This window comes from Genypterus blacodes, unplaced genomic scaffold (assembly GCF_046128005.1).
Source record: "Genypterus blacodes isolate CSIRO-AG114 ecotype Tasmania unplaced genomic scaffold, CSIRO-AGI_Gbla_v1 ptg000039l_1, whole genome shotgun sequence".
Taxonomy (NCBI): Eukaryota; Metazoa; Chordata; class Actinopteri; order Ophidiiformes; family Ophidiidae; genus Genypterus; species Genypterus blacodes.
Window position 1 is genome coordinate 6111280 of NW_027466852.1, and position 18205 is coordinate 6129484.

At 44.3% G+C, this 18205-nt stretch overlaps 2 protein-coding genes across 3 annotated transcripts; both read right to left on the reverse strand.

Annotated features, from left to right (window-relative positions):
• Nucleotides 1-101: 101 nt before the first annotated feature.
• Nucleotides 102-10914, reverse strand: ern2 (endoplasmic reticulum to nucleus signaling 2). The gene is made up of 24 exons (XM_076147900.1): nucleotides 10544-10914; nucleotides 9867-9984; nucleotides 9463-9496; nucleotides 9305-9377; nucleotides 9146-9218; nucleotides 8805-8927; nucleotides 8600-8701; nucleotides 7273-7332; nucleotides 6954-7167; nucleotides 6561-6639; nucleotides 6321-6471; nucleotides 5823-5974; nucleotides 5481-5669; nucleotides 4457-4631; nucleotides 4088-4183; nucleotides 3831-3918; nucleotides 3319-3508; nucleotides 3126-3222; nucleotides 2726-2925; nucleotides 2418-2565; nucleotides 1959-2086; nucleotides 1745-1868; nucleotides 1597-1664; nucleotides 102-1510 (listed from the first exon to the last, which is right to left on the reverse strand). Exons 1-24 carry the CDS (start codon nucleotides 10634-10636, stop codon nucleotides 1328-1330), a joined length of 2958 nt encoding a protein of 985 aa, XP_076004015.1. The 5' UTR covers nucleotides 10637-10914; the 3' UTR covers nucleotides 102-1327.
• Nucleotides 10915-11334: 420 nt separating this feature from the next.
• LOC142997043 (carbohydrate sulfotransferase 12-like) lies at nucleotides 11335-17672 on the reverse strand. 2 transcript variants are annotated; one of them, XM_076148215.1, is made up of 6 exons: nucleotides 17562-17672; nucleotides 15766-16405; nucleotides 15319-15461; nucleotides 14919-15047; nucleotides 14568-14760; nucleotides 11335-12295 (listed from the first exon to the last, which is right to left on the reverse strand). In XM_076148215.1, exons 2-6 carry the CDS (start codon nucleotides 16294-16296, stop codon nucleotides 12026-12028), a joined length of 1266 nt encoding a protein of 421 aa, XP_076004330.1. In that variant the 5' UTR covers nucleotides 16297-16405; nucleotides 17562-17672; the 3' UTR covers nucleotides 11335-12025. The 2 variants fall into 2 exon arrangements, with proteins under 2 accessions (XP_076004330.1, XP_076004328.1); XM_076148213.1 differs by having other exon boundaries at nucleotides 17522-17672.
• Nucleotides 17673-18205: the final 533 nt, after the last annotated feature.

Here is an 18205-nt window from a genome sequence, read left to right on the forward strand (position 1 = left end):
AAAGTTTATTTTTACATCATTTTTTCTCTAGTAAAAAACTATGAAGAGTCCACAGGGCTCTGAGAGAAGTCCTAACACTGCTCAGACTCACACACTTGCAATGCTGTCATCCAGTGGTTCTGTATGAATCATGAATCACACTTTGTTTCAGATCAACGTGCTTAAACATGACAATGTGTGAATACATTCATAAATTTGATTTCACTGCATATGTACACTATCCATACTATCCTGTGTCCATCTCCTGCCTTTAGGAAAGAACAACGGACCTGCACACATTGTCAGTATAGGTACCTTCAGCCATGACGAGAGCTGCAAATGTGTGCCGAGTGTGAGCACATCCCCACACACACACAACAAATACATGACAACTGTAGTCTTTGGTACATTCTATGGAACACTTCTGTTCACCGAAACTGAGGACAATGCAGGACAGTTCATGTTTTAACTGTCAAATACACAACAAAGATCTCTAAGATAAGCAGTCTTGTAAAACAACAAAAGCTTCTGAGGACAGCAGCCCGATGTCTGTTTTATTTACACTGATGTGACAGTTTCCTTTCTTTTTTTAACTTATTCATCCTCTTACCAGGCTTTAGTTTGTTGTGCTACTAAAATAGAAAGCCACTCCTTCATGAGTGAACCCCAGCATCTCTCTATCTACTGAGAAACCACAGAGATGCTGAGCAGGCTGAATTATTCAATCTTAAAATAGTACAAGTGGTTTTATAATTATACTTCAGATTTATAGGATCATAATAGTAGTAACACTTTGTCATTATTTTCAATGTAATAAAAACACTTTAAAGGTTTTAGAAAATGTAACAAAATGAATGGCATAAAATAAAATTATTTCACTTTAAAATCTTTGTGCTGAAGGATAAATTGTGCAAACAACCGGAGAGTTGAACAAAGTTTAGCAGAGCGCTGCATAAGTGCTGCGCTTATAAACTTATTAATATCAAAACCCCCTTGTGCCATTACTATATCAGAAAACACTGGGATTGAATGAAGTATAATAAACTGTATGTGTGTGTGAGGAGTGCTCCAAACATACACTCAGTACAGCAGTGGCACCTGTGATGCAGTGGGGAGTTACAGCTGCCTTGCTCCATAATGGAGTCCTTTGTCCAGTGTGTGTGGCTGTAGTGTGTTTGGTGTGACTCAACATCGCTTCTGGCTGTGTTTTATGTTTTAGTAACTTTGTCACAACATTGTTTTAAAGATTGTGTGTAGCCTCATTCTTTAGTCTTCATTTAGCGTGTGTGTGTGTGTGTGTGTGTGTGTGTGTGTGTGTGTGTGAGTATGGAGTGCAGTCATGGGAGTGTCACTTGGCGTTAGGCGGCAGATAATAAGGGTGGAACAGTCTCTCATGGGCACAGATGTGCAGAGCAGTGTGTGTGTGCAGCAGTAACCGTGGAAACCGTGAGGTGAAGTAGCTGACGAAGCCTTCAGGTAACTCGCCGAGGGTCTCCTGCACGTCCGCAGGTAACTCCTGGTAGTGATGCTTCTGTGACATGCAGAATGAAAAAAGGCGTCATGGTACAGGAAGCGTCTCCATAGCGAACATCGTGTCACTCCAGTACGCTGACAAACCTTATTCCTCATGGCTCTGAGCAGGTCTCTCACCGAGTTCCCTTTATAAGTCCTGAACCGCCTCAAGTCTGGATTAACACATATAAAAAAATCTGATTAGCGTTCCTTCTCCAGAGCCGCTGAGAGGAAGGCGGGGCTTAGTGTGTACCTGTCTGCAGAGGCACGGAGATGTGCATCCTCCAGTTGGTTCGAACCACCGCTCTCCCCGCAGTTTCCAGTCTGATGACAATCGGACTGTCTGCTGGTTCCTTCTCTATACGGTCGCTCACATCCTACGCACACAAACGCACAACATCGGGAACTGGAGAGTCTCAGACAGGAAAGGATGACATGATCTCGGGGAAACTTGACTTTCCACACACCTGGAAAAAGAGCAGCTGCTTCTCTAGGCTCCAGAAGAAAGGATGTTTGAGCACACAGGAGGTGGATGGACGCGACTCTGGCTCAGGGCTGATCATTCGCTCGATCAGATCCTGAGCTATGACATCATCTGATTAGGTGGAAGGATTTGGGAAATATTTTTACACTTACGGGAATATTTGGAAATTATTGCAAATAAGCCAGAAAGACACAAACTGGGCGAAGGATGTTGCTTACTACTAGATTTTGATTGGATACTTAAATGTGCTAAAGCAAAATGATGGGCTTCATTTGCAAGGAAAAATAGAAATAATATTCCAAAATCATGGAATAAATCTTAAACTGTTCAAGTAATGCAGAAAAATACTGGTGACTGTGAGTTAATTTGTTGTGTGTGCAATAATCGGAATCCGTGGGGCCGGGACATGGACCAGCCAGGATGAAGATAAATATGACCTCACCATGCATATCCTCCATGAAATGTGCGAGTGAGTATTCTCCTGACAGGATGTTGATTTGTCGTCTCAGGGTATCGCCAAAAGGATGCTGCCCCCTGCTGACTACATAGTAGAACACACAGCCTGCGGAGAACACATCCACTGCTGCTGTCTGAGGAGAGGAGAGGAGAGGAGAGGAGAGGAGAGGAGAGGAGAGGAGGAGAGGAGAGAGAGGAGAGGAGAGCAGAGGAGATTTAGAACATCTGTTTTCTAGTCTTGGGGGTCTGAATGCCTGCTGGCTTTGATGACTGCCTCTGATGTGTGTATCGTACTGGTTTGTTGCCAGGTGTGTTCTTCAGAACCTCAGGAGCGATCCACCCTTCTGTCCCTGGTATCCCAGACCGCAAAGAGAAGCTACAGCAACCGTCTGGGATTTTCTTACAAAGTCCGAAGTCGGAGATGAGAGCGCGGACCCGACCCAGCGTGTTGGGACAAGAGAGGAGGATGTTCCTCGGCTTCAGGTCACGATGCACTGGAGCAGGAGTCAACAGAGGAGGAGGAGGAGGAGGAGGAGGAGGAAAACGGTGATGTCAGGACAGAAGGAAGTTGGGAGTATGAGTGTCAGAGGTCAGCGGCACACCGTGTGAGTGTGTGTGTGTGAGTGTGTGTGTGTGTGTGTGTGTGTGTGTGTGTGTGTGTGTGTGTGTGTGTGTGTGTGTGTGTGTGTTATACCTATGTTGAGTGAGTGTAGGTGCGAGAGGCCACACATGGTCTGTTCCAGCAGAGTTATAGCGTTGATCTCTGGGAAGCAGCACGGATCCTCCACATACTGCAGAGAACACACACCACCATGAAGACGCTACATGCTGGTCGGAAACTAAAAGGTCCTTTATGAAGTGTCCATTTCTCTTGGACAGACTCTGACCTGTTGCAGTGTTGCTGTGCACAGCTCTATGGCGATGTACGTGAAGAGGCGATCTCTCTCTGTGCAGAAGTATCGGATGACATTTGGGTGTGTGTCAGACTCTCGCAGCAGCTGCACCTCACGCTCTGCTACCTCAAAACACTCAGGCAGGATTCGCTTCACTGCTACATGGCGGCCATCAAATCTGCCCCTAAAGCCCCACACACAGAATAGAACACTTACAACACATAATGTTTATCTCAAACAATCTTGGGTTTTTTTTTACAACAGCACAGACTAAACAGAGTGCACAACTTTTATACTGTGAATCTACAAGCATACACACTTAAATGCTTTAGAAAAAGGTCAATAATAATGCAAAATATATGTTAAACTGTAATATAATATATAATAATATACAGTATGTTCTGAGTTCATGTTAAACATGCGGCGCTACTGGTTTGGCTGCTTAAGTCATAATCTAACTAAAAGATCACAGAAAGGTGTGATATTATGACACAAACGCACAATACCTGAAAACAAACGTCCCTGCTGTGCCGTGTCCAAGGACATCAGAAGCGTAGAAGGAGATTTTACCAACCTCAACCTCCTCACTGTCTCCTAACAAAGAAAGGAAGCCAGACGAGCAGTGAGGGAGGAGGAGGATGTACGTCGATACACATACACACACGCACACAACATTTACTCAACTTGCCAGTCATCAGTTTGTCATGAGCAGGTCTGTTTAGCACTTAGCCTTGTTAACACTGAACATGCGGTGGTGTGTTACCTGCACCGGGCGCTGGTTTGATCCCAGTCGTGATGTTTTTGTCGTTTGAGGCGCTCCTGCCGTGACCGGGAGGCTCAGCGGACGCAGGTGGAGAATCTGCATGGAGAAAAGTTAGAATGTACACATGTATCTGTGGTAGGGATGACATCCAATCAAGTCTCCTTCATTCAAATTCATTGGAGAGTGAAGTGCACATTTGCTATTAATAAGTGTTAAAGTGGGCTGCTTTATTCTGATTTATGCATTTTAATTAACCTTCTATTCTCTATAGCAATGAAAAAGAAAATGTTAAATCCTTCAACTCCACACACTTAACCTGAGATCATTAAAAGTGGCGAATAAAGCATTTGTATTTTATCAGCTACTTACCGCTTGTGAGATGTGAGTCTGTGGAGAGAGCTGAGCCTGATGTGTCTGAGGAAACCAAGGTCACCGTCTGTGCATTAGTCTGCGCGTTTGTTTGCATGTTTGTCTGGATCCGCTGGAGGCGAGACTCCAAAGCTTCCTGCAGCTGCCTTTGAGCTTTCAGCTGCTGCGCTGCACGCTGGGGAAACACACAGATCACAATAAATGCTATGTGAAAGATCAGGAGTAAAAAAGGGATGAAAGATGATGAGGTTAAAGAGCCCTGCAGCATAAACACAGCTGGTTATATCACTGACTTATCAAGCAACTGCTGTAATTCATTATGACTGATAGTGAGACAACGCATCTCATATCATCCCCTGTTCAGGCCTCAAACCGGTTTGTTCTTCAGGCTATTTGATCTGATCATTTAGAGGTGATGAAAACACTAACACTCCTTTAAAATATAAACTAAACTCATTTTCCATGGTTTTTGTATTGAATAAGTCACTCATTTTTGTTACTTTAGCCCAGCAGGTGGCAGATATGTTTTGCAGAAGAAGGGGGAGGGACGTAACGTTTATATTTATTTCTCGCCAAATGAACGTTTGTTGGTTCAGAACTCAGAAGCTACAGAAAAGAACTTCCGTCTCGATTAGTTTGGGTTCATAAACGGGTGACATCACCTCGCTCCCACAGTTGCATTGCGCATAGACCCCCTCCTCCCGTTAGATGACATTCATGACATATAAAAAGGCAAAACTAATGATTATTACTTTAATTAGCCCTTTCATCATCAAACCCGTAAGCCTGTCGGTGCAGTGATACTGTGCTTGCTGGTAGTGATTGATGCCACTGCCATCCAACCAGCAGCCTCCACTGTCACACAGGCCGCATGACAGATTGAACAAGCATCACTCTCGCTCATATTAACATGACTGCTCATAAAGACATCCTGGAAAGTCCTGGGATGTCATGACGAGGGTATGTGAAACTTGCCACCAATCCACTTCTATCTTTAAGAAAGAAAGGGCTAATGTGAACTCACAGAGGCGTATGTGAGCACATAGACCAGCCATCCTCCCAGCAGCAGCGACAGAAAGGCCAGGGTCAGAGGATCCTCAGACAGGTAGACAGGCAGCACCGCAGACAACTTGGTGGTTTTTCCTGACACCTTTCCATCCTCACCTCCTTCGTCACCTTTGGTATCATGATGGCGATCAGCTACAGCCTGGAACTGACAAGAAAAGAGAAAAGTGGAAGCAGTTAATCAGCTTTCACTTCCATCCATCTGTGTTTGTCTGCTTTGCCTAATCTTGGGCAGCAAATGAGAAAATTCCTTATTAAAGGGTCTTTTCATTTAAAATCTCAACAAGGGGCTGTAACTCACATAGCGCTTGTAGTACTGGGAGGATGGGGACACTGGAGGAGCTGGAGAGGCAGGAGGTCGTGGAGGGATCACATTTTCAACCGAATGCTGCAGGCTGACAGGGAAATCCCTCAGCATGGTGGTGTGAGCCAGAGGAGGAAGCTCATGGTGGCCTACAACAGCAAAACAAACATAACTGTTCTGTGACTCTGAAGTTGACTCTACTGACAGCACAGTTCAGTTTGGAGGGAGTTATAATGACATTGTTATGGTAGGTATGATGGATACGTTCACCAATGCAGAGGATTTGCATTCATCTGTCGGTTTACTTCAGCAGTTAAAGCTGTGTTTAGGTACACATTTAACATATCTAAGACATCTTGTTTATCTTTGGCTGATGTTAAAAGTTTTTCCTATAAGAAGCAGTTACTTCATTACGTAAGAATGAATCCCTTAATCTAAACGGCTAAACTGACTCAGACTTTGATATTTTGAGAGTGTACATGAGTGTGTGTTTACCTATTAGCAACCAGTGGTTCTGCCGGCTGGTTGTGCTCCCTGGGGGGTAGTGTATATCTGTGGACGCCGTGATCTCACAATCCCCTCCCTCGCTGACCGTCACTCCGGCCGTTATTGGACCCTCAATCCTTGCTACGGTCAGTCCCCGAGGCTGCCATGGCAACAAGCGGCAAAAACTGATCTGACGCCGTCTTTCACAAGCTGGAGTTGTGTGACAAAGATGATATATTTGTAACTTACCACTAATGAGAGGCCGTGGTGGACGAGGGACGTGGACGCATAGAGGTGAGAGTCCAGTTTGCCCACATAGAGCGTTGGTCTGAAACAAGTAGAAGCTGAAGTTAAATCTCTGCCAAGAAGGTTTCATCCCATCAAAAACTCCACAGCAAAAGAAGAGACTTTGATGAGATATGGTGGACAGGCAGGTTTTTGGAACAAAGAATAATTGATTAGATTTCATGATTTCCACAATAAGACAACTATTGATTTTCAGTCGCAACTGTGAGCAGGAGATGGAGGACGGATATTTGCAGGAACATAAAATCAATGTAATATTACATTTTTCGTGCGTGTAATGATGCCTTTGGGTGTAAGAGCATGTCTGGAAATTGCTCGGTGTTCAACTTCACTCACACAAGTTGTGTCTGTGCCGTGGCTTGCTCCTTTACAAACTGATAGCTCCACTTCAGGGTGGCATGTGTGTCTGAATGCTCGTTAGCAGAGAAGGTAAGGAAGCGTAGCGTTTCCATGGCGAGTGACAGGTGGGGGGCGTGTCTCAGCGAGTCCCCAGAGTACAGGTAGACCCCCACCACGGGGGAGCCGTAATTCTGACTCCACAACACATCGCCTAGGAAACAAAGAGACACACCCACATCACTTCAAACCCCTCACACGCTGTCGCACATTAAGATGAATAATATTCTTATAATAAAAACCACACACCTCTCCCTACCTGACTCTCTGTCTACTGTCACAACCAGACCGTCACCACTGGACACAAGATGGGCCATCTCTACAGAAACAACAAGGAGAACAGTTCAAACATGGAACAACTACAGGCCAATGTGGTGCATGACGGATTGTTGTTGTCTGACATCTTCAATATCAATTTGATTATTATCCCAAAAGACATTTCAGGTTGAGCAAGCATTTAAAGGCAACACGGATCACACAGACACGATAAAGAAGGTCAGACAGAACAGAGTGACTTGGACAGTTGACATAGCAAATTAAGGCTGTTATAGTGCAGATGGAGACACATATAACACATTTAAACATAATGCTCAGTACTCATAAGTCATGGTGCCTTCTGTTGCCAAATGGGCAAAAGCATTGCAGTGACCACATCGTCATTTGCTGGAAATACACACAGCGACATGGAACACCAACTTTGCAAGTATACTGTATCACACTCAGCATTTGATTGTTGTTGTTATCGCACCATCTTCAGGTCAACTGATGCTTCTTTTATTTTCAAGTAAAAACATCAAAAGCGGTTATCACAGCAGCATCGAAACAGCTAGAACAATCTGTGGCTGCATGCACTGCTGTATGATGTCATCCTGTAAAAACTGTACGTACAAGGTCTTTGAACCAACAACACTGGTGTCATCCAGAACTCTGCGGCCGCACTACTGTGTCTTTTCTACATAACCTTCGCCGGCCTTGGCTTTCTGCGATTGCCGTTTGTCATCCTGCTGTCTTAATGAACTTTACATCCAGTAGCCTCGTTCTTTTCAGGGTCTCTCTCGCTCTCTCTCTCTCTCCTGTCTCCTCTCTCTCTCTCTAACCCGTCACCGTCCCCTCGTCTCCTTATACATTTTGTCCAGGTGTGTATCACATTCCACAGGTCCCAGTCAACATCTTTCTTTCATCTCCCTTTCTCTCTTTTCCCCCTATTTCTGTATCAAAAGATGATGTCCAAAATGCCCTATAACTGTACCCTCACTGTCATGTCAAATGCTTTCTTCAATAGATATATATATATATATATATATATATAATTTATAAAACCCTGACAAATGTGGCACAAATCGGCTGCCACCTGTCCGTGTTATAACAGGCCAGTGAGTTGACGTCCATTCTCTGGTGCTTTTCATGCTTTTTCAGGCTCTGACAGATCATGGAGCTCATTCAGTCAGACTGCTGTCAAAGCCAATCACCGGCTGAACAGATTTTGCTTATCCGTTTGATTTGCCATGTTGTTTTGTGCGTTATGTATGTGTGCACTTGTGGTGTGTGTGTGTGCATGTGTGTGTGTGTGAGAGTCACAGACATACTGTAGTTTAGTTTTTCATCGTATGGCTGGGCAGCAAAGTCATTGTATGTAGCGTTCCATCGCAGTTCCTGTGTCTTGGTGTCAAACATGGTGACCATGTATTCTAGAGGAAACAAAGGTGTTATAAGTGGGTCAAGATACATGAAAAAACTCACCTGTGTGTGTGTGTGTGTGTGTGTGTGTGATTGTGCAAGTGTGTGACATACCAGTGCGTCCTATGTAGAGCAGTGGAGCGTTGGGGCAGATTGATTCAGAGGAGGAGGTGGTTAAACTGGTTTGCTTCTCACCTGTCTGAGGATCCACCACAATCCACACATCCTGTTTCTTACCTGTATACACGTGCACACACACACACACACAAACATTAATGAGCAGATATGAAGTGTGTAAAATATTTGTCTGGCTCATCTTGTCATCCTCCACTGACAATGTCTGACTCACACACACACACACAAGAATGATAAAGTCATACCTCTCTGCTTATCACGATCAATCGCTTTCTCCCTAACACACATACACACACACACACATAGACACACTGCCTTACCAGTATAGAGTACACCATCGGAGCTTCTACAGGGAGCTGACTGGACCAGCTCGGGGATGGTAAATGGCAGTTTCTGCAGACAACACAAAAACAAAGAGGTTACACACATACCCGGTCACACTTCAATACACACACACACTCCCCAGCTGCATTACTCACCATCAGGCCTTCCTTGTGCTTTCCGCCCAGCACGTACAGACTACCATCATTGGGGTCTGGGAGGAAACCTGGCCTGCAAGAAATTCACACATCAGCCCATATGAGTGGATAATTTGGCTTTGTAGGTGTCTGTGGGAGTGTGTACGTGTGTTACTCACTCGGTAAGGTAGACGGGCACTTGTATAATGGGGTCTGAAAGAAGTTGGGCAAGAACATCATGTCAAGAAATTTTATTGGGTCAAATCACATGCAAAAATGTCAATCTGAACTTTGTCCTGAGCGCCCCTCTTACACACACATAGGGCTCAGCGCAGGGCAGCCGTGAAACAGCGCCCCTGGAGCAGTTTTGGGGATTCGGTGCCTTGCTCAAGGGCACATCGGCACCTCCGCAGTGCCCTGGAGGCAAACTGGCAACTCTCCAGCTGCCAGTCCACTTTCCTGGTCCATACGGGACTCGAACCGGTGACCCTCCGGTTCCCAAGCTGAGTCCCTATGGACTGAGCTACTGCTGCCCCGAGGGGACAGAAAACAGAAAGAGATGATGGAATCTGTGTGTCCTGACCTCCTGTTAGGGTCCATTTAATGTCTCCTGACTGTTTGGAGACAGCATGCAGGCTCCCGTCCAGTGTCGAGACAAACAGGAGCGACTCTGGAAGAACGACTGACCGGACCCCCCCAACCTGATGGGCGAGAGACAAAAAAAACATCTGTGTGTGACCAAGAGACCATGTAACCTATCTGTGATTTGAGCGCGTGTGTGAAAGAGAGAGAGAGAGAGAGACTAGCCTCACTGTTTATTCTCCAATAATTACGCTGGTCCAGGATATCCTTATCGTCGGTTTGTGTGTCTTTGTATGTCTTTGTGTGTGTGTTCCACCACTCCCATATTTACCCACTATGGGGTGGCAACTCACAATGAAGAAGAACGGCCCTCCATGCTACAAGCACTTTGGCAAACTTTCAGTGAAGATTTGACACACACACTCTCACACACACACACACACACACACACACACACACACACACACACACAGTATTAACTTCCCTCAGATGATTTGAACTATCCAGGAAGCTCGCTCACACACTTTACACGTACTATCATACCATGGCAACTTCTCCGGAGCTTGAAATAGACCCAGACGTTCGGACAGTGTCAGCTGCAGTCCGCGCTGCGCACAAATAGACACAAACATTGACAAAAACAACAACATGAAAGGCGACGTTTGGAAGTTTGTTCACCTGAAACAGTTTCCCTTCCCAAGACAGCAGGAGAAGCGACAGCAGCAGGCGTCCCAGAGCCCACACGACCCCGACAACACACTCTTGGCTCATGGCTCCGAACAACGGGGGGACCGAGACTATTCAACTAACCACAGAGGTCGAACTATCTCCGGTTCCAGCGCTGGACTCCATTTGCCATTTGAGTTACCAGTGGCCGTTTAAAGCTCACACACGCCGCAGTGTCTGTTGCTATTAAACACGCTGAAGTTCGGGCCGAGACGTCGCGTTTGAAAAGTAAAACTCACAACGACGCAGACATAACTATTCACTATTCCATGTTTCCGTGTTGGGACGGAACCAGTGATGTCAGAAGTGAGCTGTCAAGCCAAGCGGGGGGCGGGGATATCCGGGGCCCAGCTACGATCGAAGGGGGGGTTCAACCAATGGGGTAAAGGAGAAGAGGCTGAGGGGGCGGGGTTATAGAAACAGCTAGAACACGTGGAAATAGACAGCAGGGCAACAAGAGCGCCGCTTTGTGCAAGAGAAAGTGGTGGACTTGCGTCATTCTCTCTGTCGCACAATCAGGGCCGATCCTAACAGTTTAAGTGTCATAAGCTAGTTTGTCATTATTGTATTTTAATAGGAAATGGTCAAATATTTCACGGGAATTACATTTTCCAAACATACCACATATAACTGACCTCATAAACAACACAAGGGGAATTCATCTTACAGCTTGGCAACAACATAAATCCACACTACGCAATGAAACAGTGTATGTGCACAACAGTAGACATGTCTACAACAGTAGACAATAGTAGGAGTACATACAACAATAAAATGAAATGGTAAGGATGAATGGTGGAAGCGATTATTGATGATTATCGATGATTTTTGCCCTTCACCAAACTCATCCTATCTTTACTATAATTAGAGAACGTGTGTGTGTCAATAACATGCACAGCAATCCTCCAATCACCTCCAAACCTTTTCAAGAGGTCCAGCGTTTGCATAGGGTGAGTTTCATTTCATTGACACTTTTGTTCTATTTTTTATTTGCATTACAATGCAAATTACATTGCAATGATGACTTTTTGACCCCAAATCTGTATTTGTATTTGTCACTGTGGTACTGTTCTGAAACACACACACACACAAACGAAATTGAAACATTTACAAAATACACTTTATTTTTGCAGCATATTTCCATTCAGTATTTTCTGCTACTCATCAATAATGATCGCTTTCTTCATGACTTTAAAATGCTGTTTCAAAGTGCTTTAACAAAAAAAACACACACACACACACAGATGTGGATGAGTACCTTGTCAGCCAAGGATGAACAGCATAAATTAATTAAAGCAGGCACTTGATCCTTTTGAGGTATGAGCAAATAAAATGAACAGCATCATGGATCGGTGTATAAAAGGCATTGGGTAGCGGAGGTGTGGGCTCTACACACGGTGCAGTGCCCAGGCCTTCTATGTGACGTGTGGTCTTCTAGTGGAGCACGCTGTCAGGTGTAGGATATCCAAACAGCTCAAAGTCCGGTTCATACAGCTTGTACAGCTCTCTCCTCATTGCTATGGGAATCTGTGCAAACCAGTCCCTTTCCCAGCTCGTAGCAGTACGATTGCGGGCCCCTGAAGGGAAGTGGACAAGGTGATCAACTTCTAGAATCCTCAGCAAGTTCTCTGCATCTGTCTCCAGGGTTTCTAATTGTCCAATGAAGTCATACTTGACCTGGCATGGATGGCACAGACGGTACACCTGAAAGACACAAAGATGGCCTGCATGGTTAAACCTCTGTCTGTTTGTCTCTGCCTCAATCATGAATGTTTCTATTCTGTATTTCCTAAACATTTAAGGCTACACTGCCTTTCAGAGGGTATCAGACTCCAGACCAGTGGTCTCCAACAGGTCGTTCGTGAGCTACTAAATTTCTATCCAATCAAATTCACAGACATCCCGCCCCCTTTTGTCACAAAACGATTATAAGCCAATCAATCAACTGTCAGTCCAACAAATGATGCTGCTGTCAAGTTTGGTTACTTGACCGTAACATTCGACTGGCAAGCGCCCCTCAAAATAGCCCCGATAAAAAGCAACAAATATACTATTTTCATGAGGAATAAAAAAAATTACGAATGTGAAAGACAAGTTTGGGCCAGTCTCATTAGAGGTGCGAACGCGTCTGTGGAGCGCCACTTCACCAAAGTCCACAGCAACTTTTCACAGGACAAATAGGAAAACACTCTGAAAAAAACATTCCAAAACTGTAGGACAGAGAACGTGCTTCACTGCAAGAATATTCCAAAACTATTTTAATTCCTCATGAAAACAGTAGCACACTCTCTGTCATCTCACTCACATCAGAACAGACAGAATGCATGTGAAGTACAGATGAGATGGGAACTACAGGGAATTCCCTGAATTACAGTGAATGTGAAGGGAAATTGTGACAGTGATATGTGGACAGACAAATGTGAAATATGAAAGTATAGTATTGGTAAAATTGTCAAATAAGTAACTAATAATATAAATACATTGTTTTGTTTTCTATGAGATTAATATGATGTGAATTTATTCGTGTGAGCTTGACATTGAAAATGTATACAGAAAAAAACAAGCTCATATTACTGAATTGAAGTGCATTTTGAAACAAAATGTGAGTGTTGAGTGTTGGATTTCGACATTTTGTAAACGTTCACACAAAAGACGCTTATTGCTGCTTTGGTTGGAGAATCAGCCATGTGGATAAATGTAGCTGAATGTAGCTGACAAATGTAGCTGACAAAGTAGCTCTCAGAGGCAAAAGAGACCACTGATCTAGACTTTTTTCTTATTTCCACAGTATTTATGAATACTCTAATGCGCCACTTTATTACGATTATTAGTAATGTAGATATTATATGTGCATATCATTATATTATATATCTATAATATAATGATATGTATATAGATCCATATAATACTGTATATTGGAGGGCCTTATTGATTAAAATGTCACTTCTCCTTTCAGTGTTCTTACACAGAGTACACTATTGATTGTCTGAGATGTGTCAGTGTGCACATTAAATGGCTCATATAACAGTGATTGTATCAAAGGTAAACATTAAAATAGTTTTGGAATTAATTGCTGTCTGTGTAGCACCATTTAAGGCTGACAGAGTATTTCCATACCTTTCCAACATGCATGATCATTTAGTAACAGCGCTAAAACATGTCACAAGTCATTGTGAAAATGAACCACACAAACTAAAAATCGACTCCCATATCATATGGTGAGACGATTCTAGTGAGAGATCACAAAAAAGACTACAAGTAATAAATCTTGGAAATCTACATTTATTTTAAACTTTTAAAGTTGATTTTTTTTCATCTTAAATTGGCAGAAGCGGCAAAGCTTGAAGTGATGATGTGTGTGTCGGGATTATATATATATACCTTGTATTCTTGCTTGTTGGACAAAAATTATGATTACTTACTAAACTATGTATCAACAGTAACTCATTACCTTGATATTATAAGGTTCTGACTGGCATTTCTGGCCCCAAATCAGTGGGATTATATTACTATATTTGTTACATTTGAAGGTTTAATATGTCAAAAAGTCAGACTACAAAAAGGCGAGCAAGCCAGAGTGGTGAATGTTTAATGTCCTGTATCTCAAAATGTGTGTGTGGGCAGGTAGAACCTTACAACACTATGGTCACTTGAAATTGTGCATTGTCTATATTATTAATAGTGCCTAAAGCAAAACTACACCATCAGGGTCCTCTAAGAATAATACAGAGAGACACAGTGAGTGGAAATGTAATGGAGACACAGATGAAAATACACACAAACATGGGAGAAGCATCACAGCTATTTTAGGCAAAGTGAATATTATGATCCAGTCCATAAAACCCAAATTAAAAATAATAACAAGTGTAGTCTGCAAGCATGTGTGAATGTGAGTGTGAGTGTGTGTGTGTGTGTGTGTGTGTGTGTGTGTGTGTGTGTGTGTGTGTGTGTGTGTGTGAGAGTGTGAGTTACATACTTGGCGCCAGTGTTCGTTGAAGATACTCTCCCTCTCAGTCTCCGGGTCCAGTAGGTAGCTGATAAACTGCTGAAATGTTGGCTTGATTCCTGCTGCAAACGCCTCAGCTGCTGTCTCTGGCAGGCCTCCAGACACGTTACCATAGTGACGCAGCATCACCGACCCAAACTGACGATAAAAGTCCTCGTTGGGCCTTCGGATCACAGATGCAACGACAAACACAGACACTTATATACTTCATGAGTTATGGAAGAGTGATCAATCATAACTGAAGCACACTCCTCTTCACCTTGAGGCCATGCACTCGCTCGCTCTCTCTCTCTTTCTCTCCATTAACTAGCTGCCACTCACTTCCCAAACTTGTTCCTGAAGGCAGAGATGAGACGAACAAAGGGATCTCGTACAAACAGAAACTTGGTGTAGTGCTGGAGCTTGAGTGCCATCAGGTGGCGAGACAGAGAACCGTAGTGACGCCAAAACCTGGTGAAACACAAGCATGTGGACTGTGACAGGGAATCTTTGGTGTTTTCATGTAGTTTCTGCTTTGATGTGACAGTCTCAAGCAACGACAAGATAATGTTGAAAACATTTGGGATGCTGCCTTGTTGAGATGGACTAACACAGGTACGAATACTCACACCTGAGGACAGACAGATCAGTGTCTCTACTCTACCTCAACTGCCAATTGATCACATCTGGTGTTCTCACTTAGGACATTGACAGTGTGTGTGTGTTGTTATATGTAACGTACTTGGCAAAGGTAAGGTGGAGGGAGGAGTTGTGTACAAGGTCGGGAGGTACGGCCTCTGGGTCACTGTAGGGTTTTCCAGAGGAGGGCGAGATCAGAGATTGAGACAGGACCACCATCACTCGCTTCCAGTTGGTGCACGCAACCTGAATGAGATCGACGGCAAGAAGGCAAGGTGATCAGAAACACAACCGAGATAGCGCGTGTGTGTGCGTGGCTGGTGATTAGTCCCAAAATTCATGTAGGAACAGCACAAATTTGAGTATTTTGAAAAACTTTTAGTTATACAGAAGTATTCTACATTTTCAGTACACTTATATGATGGCTGTACCATGAGATTTCACTTTCAAAAATGGACATAAACTCATAAAGTGTGTTTTCTTTACTTCAAACATATGAACCCCCCATATAGTATATATTCAACCATCCACACACACAGAGCGGCTGTACCTTGGGAACATAGCAGTAGATGATCTGGTGTGTGTCGTCCACTATCAGATGATCCAATTCCCTGTTAGGAATCTGGTCAAACGTCCGAGTCCTTCCAGGGAATTCCAACATGTCCTTTCCTGAACAAACATCCATTATCTTCTGCTTCCTCTCCTCCTGCACCCCACTATTGCTATTTTTATGACTACTCTCCTTCTCCTCTTGTTCCCTTGTTTCCACCTTCCTCTCCTCTTCCTTTTTCCTCCAATCTTCTTCCGCATGACTCTTGACCGCTTCTACAGTCTGCTGTTCAGGAATGAGAGGCGAGCCTGACGCAGCGGTGGGGACCAAGAGGACAGAGCTGGGCTGCAAAGTGCTGGAAGGTGCCGGCGTCGTGCAAGAGCGAGGCTCAGAGTCCGGGGGCACGTGTTTGAGGTCTTGGAGAGGGTAGAGGTTGAACCCACCGACGTCGTCCCAGTACACTATAATCAGGAGGATCATGAACAAAGACCCCGCAATGAACGCCACCCGCAGACCACGCCATGTCCCCATGGTCGCAACAGAATCAGAGCTGCGAATGGTGGAGAAACAGGAAGGCTCTCTATCTCAGCTACATGGTGGCCATCTATCGGGGAGGAAGGAGACACTTCCTGCTTAACAGCTGCAACAGAGAAAGACAGGAAATGTGACTCAAATGATAGAAGAGAGTGAAGAAAATAACCATTGTGATGCTAATTTGGTTTTTTAACATGTACAGTGATTATTAGTGATAATTACTGTGCAGTATCGCTATCAAAAACCATTATACTAACATGTTACACTGGTTTTTGCCCTTCTAGTTGAAAACACACATGAACTGAAATAACATCATTCACAGGACATTTCAAATTTATGAAATATTACGAAATCGGAATTTTCTAAGATACTTCCTTTTTCATCCTCACGTGACTTAAAATCTGTTCACTTCACTTCAAGTTTTTACTTTCAGTCATGACCTCACTCAGCATTTGTCATATTCCGCCTATGATGATCCTGTACTGATATTTAAACGACATGAGAATGGAAGAAAGCAAAGTCCCGGCTGACAGATGGCTGTGTTGTGAGTGAGTGAGGGGTCGTGGGAATGTCCAGGTCCGCTCATGGTGCTCAACTGTCACAAAGATGTGAACCGACGTGGAGTGGGGGGTGGAGGCAGCTCGGCTCAGAGACCCTGCTGCAAGGTTTACACCCCGTATTGTCCTGGAAAATCCCAGGAAGGGGGGAAATGGATGAATAAAGTCCCGACGAGGTACGAGCTTCTTCCTGGCTTCTGTGTGTTCCTGTCTGAGGAGATGTTTAGCCTCTCTGTGAGCTTTCTTTCCACTTGAACCTTGCTGGGTTTCTGAGTAAACTCCACGTTGGCTGCGTGGGTCTATTTTCGTCGCTCCACACGCAGCACTTACACCCACTTGAAAACAAAACAACGTCTGTAATATTCCGACGGCAACTTCAAGCGTTTCGCCGCGCTTCCTCCTCTTTTTGAAACGATAAATACATAATATGCCAGATTTGGCGCAGCGACTCGGGACTATTTGAATTAATATACACTTGATTTTTTTTCTTTTTCCAGTCGGGCTTAATTCCTCCAGCAGCACACAGCTTACAGTGTTCCCTTTCACTGCTCCACTCTCACACTGGACGGCTTTATGATTGACCATCTCTCCATATTCTCCGTGTCCTCCTCTTCATCACGTTCCCTTCATGTCCCTCACACGGCCATGGAAAATATGACACAAACCTGTCTGAGGTGAACGCTGGTCCCCGGGTGTTAGTCTTACCCCCACACCGCCTCCATGCCGTCTGTCCCGGTGCTCCCTCTCCTCGGTGTCCCCCCTCGCTCTGTCCGTCTGCCCGGTGATGAGACCGGCTGGGCTCGCACGACTATAACGGTCTGCGCTTCCACAGTGTAAATCAAACTCTCGCGAGATTTAGTTCCTGGCATCCAACTTGCCCCGATTTTAGGCCGTGCAACCATACACCCGCCTACGCCCATAGTGGAGAACTTCACAGTTATCTGTTACTGACATTAATCTCATTTTTTAAGAGGTTTTATTTATACATCTGACTAATTACAGTTGTAAAGGAAGGCTGGTCTAATAGCGTAAAGGAAGAAAAATAAAAGATGTGGGTATCTGTCGAGAGAGAGATTTATAAAGACTATATAACACCTGTGGCCATTCATCTCATGTGGACAAAACAAACAAAAATAACAGTGGCAAGGAATTTCTCAGGAAGTAGAACTGGGGCACCCCCACGGGGCACCATGTGCACACACACATCAGGAACTAGTGGGTTTGAACTTTACCAGCTTAGTACCATGGAAAGTATTTCCAGATCAAGCTCTGTTAAAGACATAAGGATAATTCCATCCATACATTCTCTAGACCTGCATATATTGTTCAGGGCTGCGGGGTTGCTGGTG